Here is an 18,173-nt window from a genome sequence, read left to right as displayed (position 1 = left end):
CTGATACACACTGCGTCATTATTGTTCTGTAACCTCCTTATTTTTACTCATATAACTAGAGTATGTAGAAATAATTCCCACACTATAGACGAATTTGGAAACTGTAAAAAGAGAAATTGCACGCATTCTGGAAATACATAGAACTTTTGTGTGTGAATAACATTTCCATCAAAATATATCAGGAATGTATGAATACAAACAAACACCACTTTGAACAACTCATGTAAGACTGATTACTCATTAGGATAATATAAAATTATTTTTATTACGATGCTAGTTAGGTGGTTGTAGTTCTGGTGTTCATGCTGGAGTGTCAACGAGTTCATATCCCAGCAAGTCCCAAGTGGAATTTGAGGTTTCACAAAGATGATGGAGCAGGTTTACTGAGAGTAGGCCTACTCCTATGTCATATGTCTACAGTTTTCTCATAATTCACTATTATTCCTATCAGCTGTACAGTAGCAATGGAAACTATTGTACTAATATATCATTTTCCTAAGGAGACCAACTCCATGGGATCAATACATCTTATGTTATATAGAGCAAGGAACCATGGGAATCTCTGGGATTGTTGCTGATATATGGGTATTCAAGTATGGCTTCTTACAAAGCACCAAATTTGTATAAAATCAAATATTAATCAAATTCGTTGTTCAGTTGTTTGTATTTCAAGTAGAAAAATAATTTCTCAAGTAGCTATTATGGGTATATAGAATACAATGTTATTCTAAGGCAATGAACATTTAGGTACAAGTATTTATATTCTACAGCAGTGATGCCAAAGCAAGCGCATTTTTCTGACATTGACGTCGTGCACGGGCAGCAAGCGCTAGGTATGGAAAGAGGAAGGGTTGTGTATATGAATAAGCAACCTGTTGGATTAAGAAAACAGTGGTGCACAAACTTCAAACAGAACGTGAAATTTTATGTCGTTATTTTTATATGGCTTCTATCTGTTTAATATTATCTATATTGTCTGTAAAACAAAAGTACTAACACTGATTTCTTAATATTGCAGTTGTGTTTTAAATCTTAATAACATAATAGAGAGTTAAGAAGGAATATTCACTTAAATTCCATAGTAGTATAATATTATACTGTATTAAGTGGGTGAAACACATCATTCATAAAGAAAGTGATATTCCAAAGAAAGAGATTGAGTATGACATAAGTTGGAATTTATATTGGTGGTATCTTTAGCCTTACAAAAGTAATCAATAAACTAATCAAAACAATATTACAGTACAAAGCAAAGTTACCTAGGTACTGTATCTGTTTTAAGTGTAACTAATATTACATAACAAAACTCTTATCGCATTATGCTTTTAAGGTGATATTTGTGAGCAACTTCCTATCATCAGAATATTAAATTATTTTCTCGAAATGTGCTGAAGCTATAGAGCTGACATTTTTACAACACATGGGCATGTATCTTTTGCTTATCATGTAACAGCAGTTGCTTTGTTAGTTTATTTCCTTACAAAAAATTTCCATGTGAATATTTTCAAAATTTTCAATACACTATCTTCAGTAATACGTATATATGGTATATTAGATTTACGAAAACATTTTGTAAGGCTACTAAATAAATAGGCCTATACCTGAAAATTTCACTTTTCTATACGAAAAGTTGAGAAAATATTCATTTTGAATAAAAAAATCAAACTTGTGAAAAATAGCATTAAAATTAAAACTTACATTCTTATAATCCACTTATACATCTCAGGCAAATCTAAAAATTAACATGGATACAGTTTTAATAAGTTCTCTTCCCTTTATCTATTGAATCAGTGCTGGCCATCCCTGAATATAGCTCGACCAAGCGGCATATATTACCTCTTTCGTCTCTCTTTCCTTTCCGCTGTAAAGTGCTCAGGCTCCCCTGGGCTTAAAGCGCGCGCTTGCTCCTGTGGGCATCAATTGACATGCCTGTTCTACAGAGTAAAGGGGAAATTGGCATTTCATAATTTGGAGATTTTTAATGTAGTGCAAGTCGTTCTCTGAATTGATGTCTAATTCATGGAAATCCTCTTGCTTGTTTTGGGGTTGAACCATAATACTAGTGAGTAATAGCACTTTTTGAATTGTATGTTATGTTTCATAACTAAAATAGTAATTTCTCCTATTTTAGGTGTGTGTATCTGCTTTCTGAGCTGTCCCAAATCCCTGACCTGGCCCGGTCAGTCTTCACCGCCCTGCCTCTGGTGGCAGAGGCTTGTCACTACCGCCACTACACTCACCACATCGTGTTCCTTGAGACGGTGTGCAAACAACTGCCTGTGCTTGCGAAAGGCATTGGTAAAAAGACCTTCAAGCCTGTTATGGAGGAATTTCTGGATCCAATCTTCTATGCTTTGGTAAGTGCTGCTTGAGCACTTGTTAATTTACTTTCTCATGGCCGGTTTCACCAACCTTCGTTATCATTATAACGTCTCGTTAAGTAATTTAATGACACGTTAGTCAGATTTTGTGTTTCATCAAGTATCATTATTGCTAACGCATCTTTAAATTCATCGTTAATTTATTAGGACCTATTCGTCGCGTTAAAACAGTGACGATGCGTTACGAAGTCAACAACATGGCGGACGTAATTATTCGGTGATGAAGTTCTTTATTTAGAACTTAAACGTAACGACGAACTTTTATGTTGTAATAACACTCGGAATAATCATTTTGAAGATTTAAGTGATAAAGAATTCCACGAAAGCTACACATTAAGGAAATAAGTAGTAAGAATGATTCTAGAAGAAACTGAATATAGGTTAGAATACGACAGATAGGAATCACCCACTTAACGCCTATTCAACAGATTCTTCTCGCTTTAAGATAACGTTGCGGGAAGTTTTGAAATAATAATTGATGATAAGAACGGGGTATCAAAAGCTGTATTGTCTAGATATGTGAATAAAATATCAGACGTACATCAACATTACAATAGTCATTATTTCTATAGGCCTAATCAGCTTATAGCTAAATTTTATGTTGTCACAGACAACATAGATTGTGTACATGTCCCAATCGTATATTCTGGCAGTAATATAGCCAAAAGATTCTGCAATAGAAGATCTGTTTTTCATTCAATATTCAAACAATTGCATAGGCCTATGTAATGCTCCGCATAGAAAAATTGTGGCTAAACTAGCGCTGAGGTAGTTTCCTTCGTACTTTGCTTATGCACCTTGCACATACGAATCTGTGACAGGTTATGTTTGATTAGTTTAGGTTTTTGTTATGCCTTGCATATACGATCAACTGCATTACCACAAAAAATCACTTATAAATTCAACGATTTTCACTTCTGAAACCTGCAGAACTACCTCAGCGCTAGTTTATTGAAATTGTAATAGGTTAGAATACGACAGACAGGAATCACCCACTTAACGCCTCTCCAACAGATTCTTCTCGGTTTAAGATAATGTTACGGTCTACACAGATAGCACATCATTCCAAAGGAGGATGCCTTTTAAATGAAAAGGGTGCAAAGAGATTTTCTTTTAGGAGACAATGGATACCCCTTAAAATCCAATTTAATGACACCTCTCCTGAATCCTGCCACACAAGCATGGCAAAATTGTTACAGGGTACTACATAAATCTGCATGAAATACAGTGGAAAAGTAGTATGCAATTTATGGAAGAGCGATTTCCCGTCCTAAATTTAGGCCTAATATAACTGCTTAGAATGCTTTGTATATAATTAATTGTGCCATCAGTTTGAAGCTGTCGGCCTTATAGTCCGCTAAATTTTCTCAGATTTCCTTTAGAAGTTACAATTTAACTGCTCTACATTCCTATTATTTACATTTGGAAGCAGCTGTCATTTTGTTTTTAATTGCGGTATGACAACATATTGTATTTAGGAAGATGTTCTTAAAATTACAGCCCCTTACCCGTTTGCCTATGATTGTTTCCTCATGCCAAAGTCAGCCATGATCATATGTAACCAATGAAATTCGCGATTTCGAAGCCATGGTCGTATGAAAAACAAAACATGCAAGATACATGTACAAAATCCCCTCGATAGTGAGCGCCTGTTATTTTTAAAGATACGAGGCTTGGTGAAACCGTCAACTTTTAAAGATCCCGTTAAAATTAAACGATCCATTTGTTGACAAGTCGTTTGTGCTGATTTAAAGAAGCTTGGTGAAACCGGCCATCAGTATATTAATTATAGCGAAAGTATGTATATAAATACGCATATAAGACTTAACTGTTGGCTGACTGTCCTGTTGTTGTCATGTTAAGCATGTACAGTAGTTCATAAACGACATGACAGTTAAGTCAGTGAGCATATGTACACATATGACTAAACCATCTTTCTCTTGTGCAAACAACAAAACAGTTATCTTACTGTAGAATAACTCTTCTCGGGTTCTCAGCCAGGTGAGTTGGAGATTAGCTTCCAAGCTTTCGACGGCTAGCTCTGCCATCTTCTTCAGGGACGAAGTGATGTGGGACCACGTCTAGCCGGTATATATGCAAAAGTAGGGCTTCCCGCTGCGGGCCAATCAGGAACTAGTTCGGGACCAGCAAGTAGCTCCTGATTGGCTGACATGTCCACCAACCAGAATGCGCCTGGCGGTCGGGACTAGGAACTAGCTCCTGATTGGCCCGCAGCGGGAAGCCCTACTTTTGCATATATACCGGCTAGACGTGGTCCCACATCACTTCGTCCCTGAAGAAGATGGCAGAGCTAGCCGTCGAAAGCTTGGAAGCTAATCTCCAACTCACCTGGCTGAGAACCCGAGAAGAGTTATTCTACATCAAACACCGGGAAAGCCTCAAGTCATACACAGTTATCTTACTGTTTGTCTTACGTGTGTGCTAGCCCTTAATATAAAAATGATCGCAGAACAATTTACTTTAAAGAGTTTTGTTTAAATTCACTGTTAGTTACTGTGTAAAATGTTTACTTGTTGTGAGAAAGCACTTCTGCACATGTATGGACATTGTGCCACTGTCATACATCTATGACACAGTGCATGAGGGTAGGCCACTAGAAGGAACCCAAGAGGTGGAACTTAAACTGACAGGATTCAATCTGACATCAGGATGGGAATCCAGTGTGGCTTAGTGGATAGAGCATCAGCACATAGAGCTGAAAACCAGGTTCAAATCCCGGTGCTGGAGAGAATTTTTCTCCATTTCACTCATCTTTCATCTTATGATGATGCAGAATATCTGCACGGAAATATAATATATACTTCGGTACATCATAATAATATCCAAATATTTAGAAAAATGCTTCTTTTGCCTAGAATAATTGCCTTGAAATCACCTATTTTATGAACGCATTATGCAGTGTCATTTGTTTTGCTTTGAAACACATAAAAAAAAGTCTGTTCAGTGGAAAAATTCGCCAGATACATGCAACAGAAAATTAAAATCGAAATCTGTTTTCAGCAAAGCAAGGTATCCTGTTGACGAATTAAAGAGTTTTTGAATTCCTATTATCTGTGTATTTAAGAACATTTTCAAACAGCACAATGAGTGGTTGATGGTATTCTAACAGTCTATACCAGTGTACAATTGTAATTCCAGCAAGTGTGACAAACCTTCGAAAGTCTATTCGTCACTATTTCATTCAAAGCATGGTTCTCGTAGCAGACGGGGAGAAAAATGAAGCAATGGCACTAAGTGACAGAACGAATATTTTGCATTCTTTGATTGTTCCAGCTGGCAGAGGGAGAACAAAATTCAGGTGATGAGCAAAGCAGTGACTAAAGAGTGCACAAGGAAAGGATTGTTTTACTCTAGCCAGCAACCTACTCAAGTGACCAGACATTACTTCCATCATCATAAATCTGAGCTACTAAATTTGAACCACATTTCAGTTCCTCAGTATTTCCACACACTGTGCTATAAAAGCTCCTGCGTTTCTTATGAAATATCTCAAAAACTTAAAAAACTTTCCTGAACATTGCTGTCTTTGGTCGAATATCTAATTACTATAGATAACTGACTGGAATTCCTGACATCCATAGTTTCATCCAAGGAAATAGTTATGAATGGACTGTCAATAATTTCCTTCTTAATATAATTCAAAATACACAAACGATTAGGGAAAACACGGAAATTTTACTTGAAGCAAGTAGAGCGATCGGTTTGGAAGTAAATCCCGAAAAGACAAAGTATATGATTATGTCTCGTGACCAGAATATTGTACGAAATGGAAATATAAAAATTGGAGATTTATCCTTCGAAGAGGTGGAAAAATTCAAATATCTTGGAGCAACAGTAACAAATATAAATTACACTCGGGAGGAAATTAAACGCAGAATAAATATGGGAAATGCGTGCTATTATTCGGTTGAGAAGCTCTTATCATCCAGTCTGCTGTCCAAAAATCTGAAAGTTAGAATTTATAAAACAGTTATATTACCGGTTGTTCTGTATGGTTGTGAAACTTGGGCTCTCACTCTGAGAGAGGAACATAGGTTCAGGGTGTTTGAGAATAAGGTGCTTAGGAAAATATTTTGGGCTAAGCGGGATGAAGTTACAGGAGAATGGAGAAAGTTACACAACACAGAACTGCACGCATTGTATTCTTCACCTGACATAATTAGGAACATTAAATCCAGACGTTTGAGATGGGCAGGGCATGTAGCACGTATGGGCGAATCCAGAAATGCATATAGAGTGTTAGTTGGGAGACCGGAGGGAAAAAGACCTTTAGGGAGGCCGAGACGTAGATGGGAGGATAATATTAAAATGGATTTGAGGGAGGTGGGGTATGATTATAGAGACTGGATTAATCTTGCACAGGATAGGGACCGCTGGCGGGCTTATGTGAGGGCGGCAATGAACCTTCGGGTTCCTTAAAAGCCATTTGTAAGTAAGTAAGTATATAATTCAAAACAACTTACTGTGTCAGCAGAGAAAATTAAATAATTTTAGGTTAAATTAGAAGTACTCTGGAAAAATGTAGGTTTCTCTAAATGGTGTGCTAAAAGTGGATCATATTTTGATATCAAAAGCACTAAATCTTTACAATGTCACCATGTATTGTGGGTCCCTATCACCATGGCATGGCACATCCTCAGGTTGCGGATAGAGGAGGTGGTCTCCAGATATGGAGGGTAGCTGCGAATATATTAAATAAGCAGTCGCGGACAACCAATAAGGAGTGGTCCTCCAGCTTGGGGGTTGGGCGAAGGCTAATAACCCATCACCGTAAAAAAACAGCTTGTTACGAAAGCAAACAATAAGCCTCGGAACCGGATTAATCTTGCTCAGGATAGGGACCAATGGTGGGCTTATGTGAGGGCGGCAATGAACCTCCGGGTTCCTTAAAAGCCTAAGTAAGTAAGTAATGTCCCTTATTCACAGATTCACTTGAGTCACTATGTCCTCTAAAGCCAAGTTCATCCAATTCAAGAAAACATACAGTGGCAATGAGGTACTTCAATATTTTGCGATTCTTTTACGAGTTCATTGTGCTTTAGATTGTCAATTTTCATATGATAGTCTAATGCATAGCAGATTCTTTGTAATTTACCGAAGGTAATTCATTCTAAATGACTTTTGCGAGATGAATGACGCTATCTCAACTTATGTAAATTATTTCAGTCTGAAAATCCCATTTTATTCCACTTGGTCTTGTCTGTCAACAACAGAAAACACAAACAACAAAATAAAATTTACACTTAATTTTGCACCCAGGAAGCCATTCTACAGTATAAATCCATGTTGAAATACTTTGTATAGTCGTGATTTTGTTCATTAAATTGTTTAACGGTGGTTTTGCTTTCCCTTTGTCTAAACTTCACATACTATCATCTGCCATCAAACATCGTGGCAGTAGCCATATTCTGTTTTAATACAATTTCCACCATATCTTTCTCAAATTTCTCAAATTAACTATATTTAAGCATTTATAAGTATTAAATTCAACTTATAAAATACTATACTAATTCAGTATTAATTCAGTATGTTCTAAATCTGAGTCTTTAGCAAGAACACTGATATTTTTTTACGAAAAACTGTAATTTACACTCAAACAGCACAGACTGATAATACTCATAGGTTCAGACGTATTCATGTATTCCTCAATGGAAGTGTACTGGGAGCCAGCTTCCAAAGTGAAAGTGGTGTGGTCTGACAGCTTTAGGGCTGAGAGGGAAATTCCTCTTCCCTGCCCACTGCATGTTGTGTACAGTACGAAAAAAAGTAACAACAGTATAAAATAAGACCACAAACGAATCATTTTAAAATATATACTAGTGGCTTGTGCAGCAAATGCTGCAAACTAAGTTCATTAGACGTTCAAATAAACATTTTTCAGATTTATTTTCAATGAAGGTACCAGACATTCGGAAAGTTATTTGCTTCCATAACAATGAAAGATACTCTCTCTCGAGCCAATACTGAAGAGAACCACGCATATAAATATCTACACCACACCGCCATTAAATATATGAAAAAGACCCAACCCCACTTGATTAATAATTATAAAAGTATTTGATTTTTAATAATATTATTATCTTACGTAAGTTTTATAGCTTTCAGTAACATATACTATATATACTATATAGCCGCCACTCAGTAAAATATAGAACAATGGCATTTTCGTACAGCTGCTGCATGTAAAACTTGAAATGTAGAGCGTAAAATCATTTTATCCTACTAAGAGATCTTGCTGAAATCATCTGGAGACTACAAAATTTTCTAGGCCTCTTATTTTATCAATAAGTAATACCTTTTGATCTTTCCTTAGGAACTGTAATTTTTGCGCTCTCGAGCCAATACTGAAGACAATGACACATATCAATATCCACACTACACCGCCATTAAGTATATGAAAAAGACCCAACCACACTGGGTTAATAAGTATAAAAATATTTGATTTTTAATAACAATATTATTATCTTACTTAAGTTTTGTAGTTATATATAGCAGCCACTCAGTAAATTATAGAAATGAAGATCTAAATTAAGATATTCTCTACATTTACTTACATAACCTCAAAACATTTCACTTTCATGTCATCAATATAGCATCAATATTAGGTACAATTAATGAAAAATAGATGCATCATGATATCAACTATAATAATATTTAATTTCTAATGGTAATAATGTCATCAAACCACCTCAAGTTTCGTAGATTTGAATATCCAATACACAGCTGTACTCAGAAAATTATTATATATTGCAGAATCAGTTTTTAATAACAAATTGAATTGAGCTCTAAATATGTCGGCAATCCTGCAAGTCATGGCCTTCGTGTAATAGCCTATTGTTTATTGTAGTATGTGTTTTGTTCTGAAATTCAATCAAGTCGGCCGTGATTCAATAAAATTAGTTCTCAAAACTGACAACAGATGGATTTTGGAAAATAGGAAAATTATGTAGGAAAATTGACATTTCACAGAAAACTACTACTTTTCCGAAAAACTTTGGATGCCAGGCATGAAAATGAGGGGTCACTCATTAAAATCCGTTCAGCCGTTTTCCCGTAATTTCCATTACCAGTTCAAATTATATATATATATAGATAATATTTTATTTTCCGAGTTCAAGGGGAAGCGTTCATGGAATACAGTAGAACCCCAATTATCAGTCACCCTATTAACCGATTGCAGGATTATATATATCCCTCCCTCCCTCTCATCCCCCTCTCTCCCTCCGTCTCCCAGTGTCACCTATTGAGGACTAGAGGAACTATTTCAAAGATTGTCGATTTATTAAATCTTTGGTACTGTCTTATTCCGTGGTTAGGAAGTTCACTTACACCATCAGAAAATTGTAAGTTAATATCTTTGAATGCCAGTGTACAAATATGTTTTATTATTTAAAGGCAAGCTGCATATTTCATTAGCAGAAGGCAGTTACCAGTATACTGCCTGAATGATGGTTTGTTGTGTTGCTTAAAAATTTCAGAGAGAGAGAGAGAATGCATACATTCCTTGCATGTGTATTGTACTTTTTAGAATCAGAATGGGAACTACATGAGATATGCGAAACAGTCAGTTTTGTTTCTCTTTTACCCAGGAATGTGAGAACGCATTGACCTCGAGTGCAGCTAGTCAGTGCTTGAACCAGATTGGTGCTTTGCTGGGACCAAGCATTCTGAGGGCGAAAGTGGAGAGGCATAATCCTAAGTATGTATGAGTTTTTACCTCTCTGTTGTTTTATCCTTTTGTGTCTGTATCTTACTGCCATGAAAACATTGATATGAATGTCTGAGAATTTTAGAAGAGATAAAACTGAAGTTATTTTACAATGCAAATTTTGATTGAGAAGCATCGAGAATTTAATATAGAAACACATTTGGCATTTATTGATTTTATAAAAGCATTTGATAAAGTGAACAGAAGTTTGTTATTCGAAATTTTGACAAAGGATAGATCCCAAAGCAGATCATATTATAATATTTATGACCTTTATAAATCAAACCTTATGACAGTAAAAATAAAAGAAAAAATAACTCATTGGACGGAAATAAACTCAGGAGTCAGACAAGGTTGTGGCCTCTCTCCTTTGCTTTTTAACGTTTATATGAATGCCATTGTGAAAGATTTTAGAGCAACAAAACACGGATATATCACTATTAACAGAAATTTAAAATTAAATGTAATAACGTTTGCAGATGATTTTGTTTTACTAGCAACATCTGAAGATGATTTGCAATGGTCAGTACACAATTTAAATTTAATTTGTGGAATCCTGGAAAATGAGAATGCGGACGCTTTAGCAAAGAAGGGCAGCACTGCTACTTACAGACCTGTTACTAAATCTACGTATTACTCTGTGAAAAGATTTATTAAATCTACATACTTAGACTTCAACAAACAAAATTTAATAACACAATCCCAAGGGAAAAAATGGAACTCTCTGCATCAAAATCCACAGTTAATTCCCGATTTACCACGAAAATCGTCTGTAGCTGCATTTAGATTGGCAACAGGCCATGATTGTTTGGCCAAACACCTGCATAGAATTGGAATATATCAGTCCCCTAACTGTCCATTGTGCAACTCAAACCAAGAAATGGATTCGGAACATCTCAAAATCTGTGCTTCAGTGGCTGGTCATGATAATATCTTTGAAAAATATTGGAGTGCAAGAGGTCAAATGACTTCATTGTCAAATGCCTGGCATTAGAAAACAACAACAACAAATTTAATAGCTCAAAAATATTCAATGGAAATATCCATTAACAAAACAAAAATAATGGCCTTTTGTGGTAAATACCCAATACCAAGCAAAATTTGTTTAAATAACACAATTTTGGAAAGAGTTAATGAGTTTAATTATTTAGGATATAAACTTTCTTTTGTTGAAAATTTGGATTTATCAGAGAAAATTGTAACAAATCAATGGGTATCATTAATAGAGTTTTAAAACCTTCATTAGTACAAAAATCAACTCGTACTCATCTTTATCAAATAATAGCTCGACCAGTCTTATGTTATGGGAGTGAAGCATGGACTATAAGGACAAAAGATGAAAGCAGAGTAACAGCTTGCGAGATGAGATTCATGCGCCAAACAGCTGGCTACACTAAATGGGATCGAAAGAAAAATGAAGATATCCTTCAAGAACTTAATGTGTCATCAATACTGGACTATATTTCCAGATATCAGTTAAACTGGAAGGAACATGTCTCAAGAATGGTTTCATCCAGGATCCCTAAGGCAATAATGAAGTATCGTCCAAATGGGAAACGGTCACTTGGTCGACCTATGAAAAGATGGCACAAAAATCGCTTTTTCAGGCCGTAACAGTTCTTTTGGGACTAGTACTTGACAGGATGATGATGATGATGATGATGATGATGATGATGATGATAAAACTGAAGTAACAATGTTAAATATTTTGTGCGAGATCGTGCGTATTTGCTTGTTTTCCGCACAGAACCAATATGCGGTAAGTGTGAAATACCACATTCAGTATTCCCAACGTAACACACATAACAATTTCCCTCTTCTTACCGCTTAAGCGCGACATTCATTTTACTGCTTTAGGCTTTTAACATATTATTTTTAGAGACGTTTAACATAGTAATAATTATAAATTGGAAACTTACCACTGCAATTTCACCTAAATTGCAATGTTAATTATTGTTTTTAAATATTTGCAAAAATTAAGTAAACTCTACTACTCCACGAAACTTATTGCATTAAGGAAGCCGTGAAAAAATCAACAAGATTCCAGATGCCGATGTTATTACTGCAATATGTTGTATAAATAATATTGTTAAAATATTAAAATGAAAAATAAATCATTACATAACCTTACCGTTTGTTTTAAGTTCGCATTTATAGACTGGGGGAAAAAAAAAGACAGACGTATATCACGGCCTGCTGCAGTATAGTAAACACAGAAAACATTTTATAGCAACAATGTTGAAGAAAGATATTTTGGTGTTCCAAAGTTGCCGTCATTAAACAGAAACCAACATGGAGATTTCATTGCAACTAATTAGAAATTCGTCTTTCAAGTATGTAATAAACAATCTTCGCACAAAATAATGTACGATACACGAGCGGTATGTTTGTTTTCATGTTCTTGGAAATTAAAAAAGCTCAACTACGTTTTGCTTTTTCAATCTTTTCCTCGACCATGAAAATGTCAACATACCGCTCTTGTAACGTATATTACTATAGTGCTGCCAAGAGACTGACGTCCATAAGGCTAATTTAAAACATGGTGTTCTCAGTAAATAATTTGGATTGTCTAGTATGAGTCATGTTCTGCATGAAAAAAAAAAGAAAGAGAGGAACTGCTCCTGTAAGTCTGAAATGCAGAGGAAGGAAAGGAAGCTGACTGTAAAGCCATCCTACCTGTCACAGTATGGCAATGCAGTCCCTTTATAAGATTATTTTCCTAGGTTTTCTAGCTGCTTAGGCATTAACATTCAACACTAGATTTTGAGACTGTTTAGATCAGGTGTGGGGAAGAGCACTTGAACTCCCAGGCTCTCATGCAGTTCACTGCTACACTGCCAGTCTGATTATCATCGAGCGAACATTGCTGGATTGCCTACAACATAGGTCCACGCAGGAGCCTTGTGTTTAATTCTGAGTGGCAGAAGACGGAAATGGGCGTTCTTCAGTGTGTTTTGTGTGTGAAACAATTATTATTAGATACACATCACATTATAACGTGAAAAGACATTTTACCAATGGATTGAGGATTATGGTACCGACAGAATATCCGGGGAGACGTGAGAGAAAAATACAGTAAAACCTCGATAACCTGTGCAATACGCTTTTTTTGTCCGGTCCCTGAACATTTCATATATAACGCCTTTATAAAATACCCCGTTTGTTGCGCTCAAGTCCTGCATAATACACTATTTTTGTGGAATATTTTCGATGTAATTTTCAGCAATGTACTGTAACAGCAATGAATCATTTTGGCCATTGAACTTACTGGTGCCATTAACCTGAAAAGTATTGCATTCGACCCTTTTCCTGCACATTTAAACCTTCACTTATAGCGTCAATGAAATGTGTTCTATAGTGTCAGTGAAATGTGTTACAGAGTGTCAGTGAAATGTGTGCTAAAGTGTCAGTGAAATGCGTCATAGTGCCACTACAGGGAATGAGATGAGAGTAAAGTGAAAGACTATTGAAACTTATGTAGGACCTATAGATAATTATGTAGGTTGTATTGTAAAATTAGGTATTTTATTTTATGTTTTATTATTATTGTGTTAAATTGTATTGTGTATTCTTATTGTATTGTGTGTAAAATTGTATATGTGTTGTAAAATTGTATTGTGTATTGTAAATTTTATTGTGTATTGGTTATCATTTTATTGTGTATTGTTTATATTGTGTATACCACTGCCACGGGTGCTTGCCCACTTGCAGTGTAAATAAATACATACATACTATACAATACCCCACCCTCTTGTTATGCTCTCTTATTCGACCCTTTACCTGTGCAGCTTACAGTTACAATAATCCACCCTCTTGCTAATCCTTTCTTTCTCAAGCAACATTCCTCACTCGACCGTAATAAAATTCTGGAAATTTTTGCTGGTCAGTTTGTTATCTTTTAGTGTATTGAAGTGTCTGTGTGATTACAATGAGTGTTAAACAAAAAGCGCATGAGCCGCAATAAAGTAGCCGACTTTTGAAAAGAAACTGGAGTAAAGGAACAAACTGGAAAGATGTTGAAATATTAAAATAAGTAGCTTTTTAGGTTATTGCTTGATCTCTTTACTTTAAATTTAGTAGACCTATACTGAAATGGAATTTTCTGAGCATTTAGGAAGTATGGTTCTCGGCTGGAATAATCCTACCCTTTTGAATGAGAATGTCACGTTTCAAACAACAGTTTGAAAATGCCTATTGTTCGAGGTTTTAGTAGGTACTCAATGATAAGTGCGTTTGTAAATTCTGTGATACACATTGCGACAAATACCACGTTCTGAACTGTAGCAGATACACGAAAACAGTGACGCAACTCAGTGCTGAAAACTGAATTATCATCTATGCACACATGTGCGCATTCTCTATTAATTATAATATGTACTTTGTTTCTTACAGGAAGCAGCTAAAATGCATGTGTCTCACATCTCTTATTTTCTCCTAATCCAGTAAAACGAAACAGTGCTTGCAGTGCTGTTGTGTCATTCATTTCACTCAGTTCTCTAGTTTTAGTAGGCCTACTTACAGTATAAAGTGCAAGTGAGTTTATCTACTGCTTTTATCTAAGTAAAATGGCCCCTGTATCTTCAACTCTAACGACAAAAATAAAATCATGGATTGCGATGGACGAAGCTTTCACTACAGATGGAAAAATAGTAATGTGTCAAGTGTGCGGTAAAAAAGTCGGGTGCACTATGAAATCACAACTGGAGAGTCTTACCTATCCTATACCTGCCAGATATTGATATTATAGTCCCGTCGCTCTATTTTCCGGCAGTCAATCGCGTTGCAATTCGGCTACATTTAAACGTGTGCGTCTTGTGATTCGCTGATTCATTTCTTAAGGCTCGATAAATATTTAATATAATCGCCCGCCATTTTAGCTCTTTCGTTGGCGTTCACAGAAAGCACATGAAGACGTTATTTGCCGCTCAATTATTTGCTGAATTCCATTGCGTTTGATTTATTATCATAGGAGCTACGACATGATAATGTTTAACAGTGTGGCAAATAGATTCCTCGTATGGTAGCTCGGCAATGTAAGAACAAAAATGGCGAACGATACTACCTACCTAGACTTCATAGAGCCTTCACTTTCTAAGATGTAAGCAAAGAGCCGGAAGTAACAGTGTCGGGACTATAAATATTTTAATGATTTTACATATTTTGGTACATTTTCAGGTTATTTTTCTTACATAAATATGTACATATTTCACATCTTGTTATTACATAAAAATCCGGTCCCTAATCATAACAGTCGATTAGTTTTCTTTGATGTGTGAATCCTTTCTGTTTGTTTCAGACATTTACATTATTTGGATGCCAATATCTTCATTGCTCCATTTTGAAGTGACAATCTTCTCGTTGCTTTTGCTTGTAACTTGCACATATGAAGTGTACAAGTAAACATCAAGTCTACCTTCTGTGATATAGACTGCTCTTGCACAAAGTTACTATTCTTGATGTTGTGTATCTGATTCTTCACAACTGCCTATGCACAAAAATATCTCTTGGTTTATGGATACTGAGTGAGCATTTTGAATGTTTTTTGGGGAGGGGAGCGAGAAGAAAGATAAGCATTACATCATTATCAAATCTGCAGAGGCATATACTCTAGTAAATGTTATAAAATTAACTTCATGTTATTCTTATTTCTTATATTTGTATGTTGGTTTCATGAAGATACATAATGCAACACATTTTTAACAGTGCTGTTAAACATATTATTTTAGGAATATGTATGGTAGGACTTTCCTGTGTTAAATTTCAACGCACCTCGTTTACATGTTTCGACCTATTTATGGGTCATCTTCAGAATTGGTCGTGGCACCACTTGTTCTGTTTCCTGTGAGGGTGTGTTCCTGTGGTATAGTGTAGAGTCAAAGAGTGTGTGTGTTTTGAAGTTGAGTTGTGTGTTGAGAATTTCGTTGGGTTGTGTTTTTGTGTGTCTGTATATTTCATATTGTGACCAGCTCATGGTCTAGTGGTCAGAGCTTCTGGCTATAGTTCATGAGGTACCGGGTTCGATTCCCGGTTAGAGCACAGGAATTTTTCCTTAAAGGGGATTATTCCTGTGTTCGTCCATGGTCTGGAATTTAGGTTAAGTTTAGTTTTAAGACCTCTCCTGGCACTACATTATCATAATCATCCTATCACATCATCGGGGTAATGTAACTCCGCCTTCCAGGCGCCCCAACCTCAGAAGTGGGTTACAACTAAGCCACGGCCAGGAGAGAAGACCAGGAATGTCGAAAAGACAACCAGGTGGCATTGGATAAAAATATATATATATATATATATATATATTTCATATTGTTCTAGTGTGTATACAGAAAATCCACAACAACAACACACATACACAACACATCCAACCACCCCACACAACACAAACAAGCTGCATTCCGAACAATGGTACACAGACTACTCAACATACCAATGAACCAACAGGATTACAATGAAGAGCTAAACACAATCAAATACATAGCACAAGAAAACGGATACAACCCCAACATAATAGGCAACATAATACATAAGACAAAACATAATCACAAAAAACATAAGAATACAACACAAACACAAGAACACAAAAAATACATCACACTAACATACGGAAACAAAAACACACACAAAATTGCAATCTCATTCAAGAAATTAAATTACAACATCGCATACAGAACAAATAACACTCTACAAAAACATCTCAACACACAAACAACACAAACAAACAAATACAACCACACAGGCGTATACAAACTCAAATGTAATACCTGCAACAACTTCTACATAGGACAGACAGGCAGATCATTTCAAACACGTTACAAAGAACACATCACAGCCATAACAAAATTACAAAACACCTCCACATATGCAGAACACATCACAAATGCTAACCACACCCACAGAGACATCAACACAGACATGTAAATACTACACATCCAACCAAAAAGCCAGAAACTAAACACACTAGAACAATATGAAATATACAGACACACGAAAACACACCCAAACGAAATTCTCAACACATAACTCAATTTCAGAACACACTCTTTGACTCTACACTACACCACACGAACACACCCTCACAGGAAACAACAAGTGGCGCCAAGACCAACAACGACCAGTTCTGAAGATGACCCATAAATAGGTCGAAACATGTAAATGAAGTACGTTGAAATTTAACACAGAAAAGTCTTACCATACATATTCCGAAGTGATACAGTGTTAAAAATTGTGTAATCAAGATGTATATTATTTTAAGTAAGTTGTGTCTCATAATTGAAAAGTGAATTTAATTTGATTATCACTTTGAGCACTATATTCTATGCACTATAAGAAGAAACTATTCCCACTAAAAGCTAATATGGATTTCAGGGCTGGAGACAATGCTTGATACACCCTGTATAAGAAGTATGTATATACAGCAGATGTAAGAGGTATCATAAATTTCTTCAGTCCATTCTTGTAAGTGGTGGCATAAATTAAACCTACTTCTTTTGTCTCATCCTGACAGCTTATATTTATATAGCCTACAGCAGCGTTTCTGAAACGTTTTTGAAGTGGGGACCACTTTTTTAAGTCAGAACAGTTCCGCTGACCACCTACTCTTGTTCCCTTCCAAATCAAATTTATCATTTTTGTAGCATATTTTAATACCAGTATATTTGTATTTTAAAATAGAATTAATTAATTATAATACTTTCGTAATTATATATTATATTTTTTGTAGCCAATCACAAGTAACTTATAACAAATTCTGCGCATTGTTGATTCATCGCTTGCCTGTTAGTAGTTAGTTGTTTGAAATCCTTCTTATGTGGTACACCAGGGGCGTGCATTTAGGGCAAGCGGGGTGAGCGCCGCATACCCTAGTAGACACACTTCAAATTAATGTATCAATTTTATCTCATTCAGCTTATAGATGAACATTTTTAATGAAGTGTATTCTGCACTTCAAATATAAATGTTCTGCATTAACTACATTTCTGCAGTAAGGCAGCTCTTCGTTCACAGCTTGCCTTTAGCCTCATTTTACAGTGCTGGCGCATGCGCGGACAGTAGACAAGGGAAAA

At 35.8% G+C, this 18,173-nt stretch overlaps 1 protein-coding gene across 1 annotated transcript in view; it reads left to right on the top strand.

Moving 5' to 3' along the window:
- Positions 1–15,860, top strand: part of LOC138705244 (uncharacterized) — a 53,443-nt gene extending 37,583 nt beyond the window's left edge. Inside the window, exons 9-11 of the mRNA XM_069834064.1 lie at positions 2,132–2,357; positions 9,992–10,101; positions 15,407–15,860. Coding sequence (XP_069690165.1) covers positions 2,132–2,357; positions 9,992–10,101; positions 15,407–15,452 — 382 coding nt within the window. The 3' untranslated portion in view covers positions 15,453–15,860. The remainder of the gene's footprint in view (positions 1–2,131; positions 2,358–9,991; positions 10,102–15,406) is intronic.
- Positions 15,861–18,173: the final 2,313 nt, after the last annotated feature.

Source organism: Periplaneta americana, chromosome 8 (genome assembly GCF_040183065.1).
Source record: "Periplaneta americana isolate PAMFEO1 chromosome 8, P.americana_PAMFEO1_priV1, whole genome shotgun sequence".
Lineage (NCBI taxonomy): Eukaryota > Metazoa > Arthropoda > Insecta > Blattodea > Blattidae > Periplaneta > Periplaneta americana.
Note: the sequence above shows the minus strand (reverse complement) of the source record. Positions and strands in the feature narration are given on the sequence as shown.